At 32.4% G+C, this 3583-nt stretch overlaps 1 protein-coding gene across 2 annotated transcripts in view; it reads left to right on the plus strand.

Moving 5' to 3' along the window:
- The first annotated feature begins 543 nt into the window (after positions 1-543).
- LOC109534653 (venom acid phosphatase Acph-1) overlaps positions 544-3583 on the plus strand; it is an 18287-nt gene continuing 15247 nt past the window's right edge. For both annotated transcript variants that reach the window (XM_048668509.1, XM_019900395.2), the window contains exons 1-2: positions 544-1003; positions 3167-3271. In XM_048668509.1, the coding sequence (XP_048524466.1) occupies positions 839-1003; positions 3167-3271 (270 nt within the window). In that variant the 5' untranslated portion in view covers positions 544-838. The remainder of the gene's footprint in view (positions 1004-3166; positions 3272-3583) is intronic.

Genomic DNA, 3583 nt, shown 5'->3' on the forward strand with positions numbered 1-3583 from the left:
TCTTCTTTGCATCAAAGTAAATATCTACAGGACGGTTCATTAACAATGAGAAATCCGGAAACTGGAGATAAGTATAAGACCTCAAATGGTAACCATTGGCGCAAGCAAGTGTTATCGGAAATACAGTTCGAGAAAAGTCGTAATTTTCATTCGTCTTTTTGGATGACAAATAAGATAAGTGCTGCAGTTTGCACGTTGCTTATAGGAAACCCTACTTGCACAATTAAAGTAATAACTTGTCACCCTGTACTTGTACTATGAAATTTGAATCGATACAGAAAAGTCAAATAATTTCCACATAAATTGACTATTCGTGTTTCATATCGATATTTCGATCGCTTGTTGAGAAAATTGGATTCATCGAACACTACGGTCTGCCGCTTTCAGAACCCACTAGGCATGCCGATTAAATTTAAATTTAAAAAATGGAACAAATTTAACTGATAAAACTAAACTAACGAATTAAAGATGTCTTATTACATGCACTGTCGAAGAACGATGACCTATTTATGGAGACATAAGATAACAGTTCGGTTCTGAAAAGCGTACACCACAGAACTTGCACTATGTTCCCCTATTTGCCAATAAAACGAGCGATATAAATTCGTGCGAAAAATCCAATGATTTCAGTACGGTACTGGTGGTACTCTTACAATATTAACGGGCTCAATCATCTCTAAATTCAATTAAAACCCCTTTTGTCAACTTAACTACTGTACAAACAAGTTTAACTGCTTTCGGTAGTCAACAAAATTATTCCATTCAATCCATTGCCCCAGAGGGGATTTATTTCATTTGATCAGTATTGAGAAAAATGAGGGAGTTGGGAGTTTAACTTATGTTTAGAATTTTGACGATTCTTGTAGTTTTGATAGTTGTCATTTTCGTAGTTGCTCTTTTCTATTTAGATATGAATTTTTTGGTTTCCATCGGTTTGGTTTACGTTACCGCTGTGGCTAGTCAGCCGATTAGTGATAACGATAGTCTTCGATTAATTAGTGTGGTAAGTTTCCTAATTTTATTTGCTACATTTTTTTTGCCTTAAAATTGAGAACTTGATTATTTATTGATATAAATAGCAGAGGAATTAATTGTAACATTCGCTTGATGACTGTAATTGCAGTGGAATTAAACATTACCAGGCTAAAACAGATAATGAAGCGTTGAACCAATTATTGAACTCTTAAATTTCCACTAATATGAATCTGATATGTGCGATCATACAAAACATGATAAATTAGAATCTATGCTGACATTCCAAAAGTCGTAAATAATTATATGGTGCTTTAACTAGGCACTTTGCTTCATATTTTTGAACGAATTAACCTTTTCGAATTAGTTTTATTTCTTTCTAAGTTCTTTTATTTCTTATGTTTTTATTTCTATTGTTTTTTGATAATCCGGTACAATTTTAGAGTTGATTTATCTCTGTTGTTGATTAACTTCAGTTCAGGCCAGTTTTAGCAGGTTTAAAAAAATATTTTACACAGCACCTACCTGTTCATATTATTTACCTTAATGTGTGCTAAAACGCAAACTTAGAGCAAATCCGTAAAAACGAAATGAGCGAATTCTAAATTCCGTTTATAATTAGTTGACATCACTTGGCCGTTATTAATTAACACCAGCCGAATTAACACTTCGAATAATTTAACGCAGCTAAAATATTTTCCACCCGAAAGCCTCAAGGTATTAAAAATCCGGCATACTTTTTGTAGCAGAGAGATAATTAATGTAGGTATGTAGGTATATGCGAGTGTATTTTAATCCGTCTGGTTCGAACCACTTTTGTTCTTCATAATAGAAGTCTAAAAATTCTGAATTCAGTTGAGATGAATAATAATCGAGAATTTGAAATCCTGTTCGTCAATGTTAAGTAGTTTTCATACCTAAAAAATTGTAAAAAACTGGATTGTTACATAATAAGCAGCAAACCATTGGGATCAAATAAGGAAATGAGTTGCAAATAATACAGTTTAAATAATGTTAAGGAAACTGCCTACTTACTTTTTTAGAAAAAAAACTATAGGTCAATTTAGAATTGAATAATAATCTTTATTACTTGGCATATATCGGTATATCTTTCCCGTTAGGAACATTTTTCAAAATATTGCAAATTTCATGTTTTTCCGGTCGGCTTTTTAGTTGATTGTCATATCAAATTTATTACATTTCTTATTAAAACCAAAATGATGTTTACACAAATATCCGCTATCGAAATTTGGATTCCATTATCTATGTAGCCCAAGGAGAGACATTTTGTGCCAATTTTTGCTAATGAATTTCTAACAGCCGATTTTCATTGTGCTGCTATACGGGGAGATTCATAATTGGCGTCATTCCTCGAGGGATGTTGACTGGGGTTGTTTAGGGAGTACCTGTTGCATCTTAATTATCAAAAACTCCAGTAACAATGGGATTCGTTAAATGTAGGAATGTTTTTTTCGAAATGTCAACATTGTCAACGATAATTTGTACTTTCATTGTCATAACCCCAAATTGATGTGTTTACAAAAATACGTACATACGGGCCTTAACAACTATGTGTTCGGATGACGCTCAAAATTCTAATTGAATAATCATCATGTAAAGTTTAAATATATTTTTTTTATTTGCAGTAGAAATGTTAAAAAATTCATGACAAATAAATATTCCGACGTGTTTTTGATTGACCGGAAAAATCAATATTACRCATGTATCTGCTAATAAACASTTTGAGTTGGATAAGTTTCATACTTTCACATAAAAGCATGATAAAATAACTCGTGGTGTTGCAACAGATAAAAAGATTCTCTAAATTATKATTTCTCATTACAGTAAAGGCAAATCAATGCAGAGACTTGCAAATGATCTAAATATTGTTCATTGGGTTCAGGCCGACCCCGTATTTTTTCTTGAAAGAGAACGTTGTGTACTTGTAAAGGTCCACAGATCCAACAGAAGTGGCATACATACCCTACGGCAAATTCAAGCTCACACTGTTAAAAAAATAAAATCTGATTTTATTGTCAGTCAAATTAATTTAAGTTTTTTCCACGTAACTGAAAGTTCRGATACCTCATATAAAAATGTTTTTCGGGCTTTGAAGCCGTGGTCCATGGGAATTTCTTCCTTCGTAACTTAACTTCGAGGTAACTYACGTGTTTGCTAATTTTTATTTTTGTAGTTTTTAAGACATGGTGCTAGAACTCCGGAATTTAAGGACACCTACCCTAATGATCCATATAAGCTTGACACGTTCCAGCCCATGGGATGGGGACAGCTTACCAATGTGAGTAGCCATTCCATATTAAGATTAAAAATATAACACGTTTATTAAACACATTTATACACGTTTATATAACATAACACGTCATGTTTTATAATTTCCTTTGAAATATATTTATGAACTTCAGGGCACTCATTAGTATTGCTGTCTCATGCACGTGCTTTTTCGTAATTGACATTGATTCATATCAGGCATAAAAATAATTAATGCTTATTCTAGTTTAATTGTTAAACATTTTCAGCATGCAATGGAATTTATTGACTGCACGTTTGAAACCTTGTAATATTTTAACCATCGAATAGTAATTAAATTATG

This window comes from Dendroctonus ponderosae, unplaced genomic scaffold (genome assembly GCF_020466585.1).
Source record: "Dendroctonus ponderosae isolate FM_Combo_2020 unplaced genomic scaffold, Dpon_F_20191213v2 Dpon_F_20191213_7, whole genome shotgun sequence".
NCBI lineage: Eukaryota > Metazoa > Arthropoda > Insecta > Coleoptera > Curculionidae > Dendroctonus > Dendroctonus ponderosae.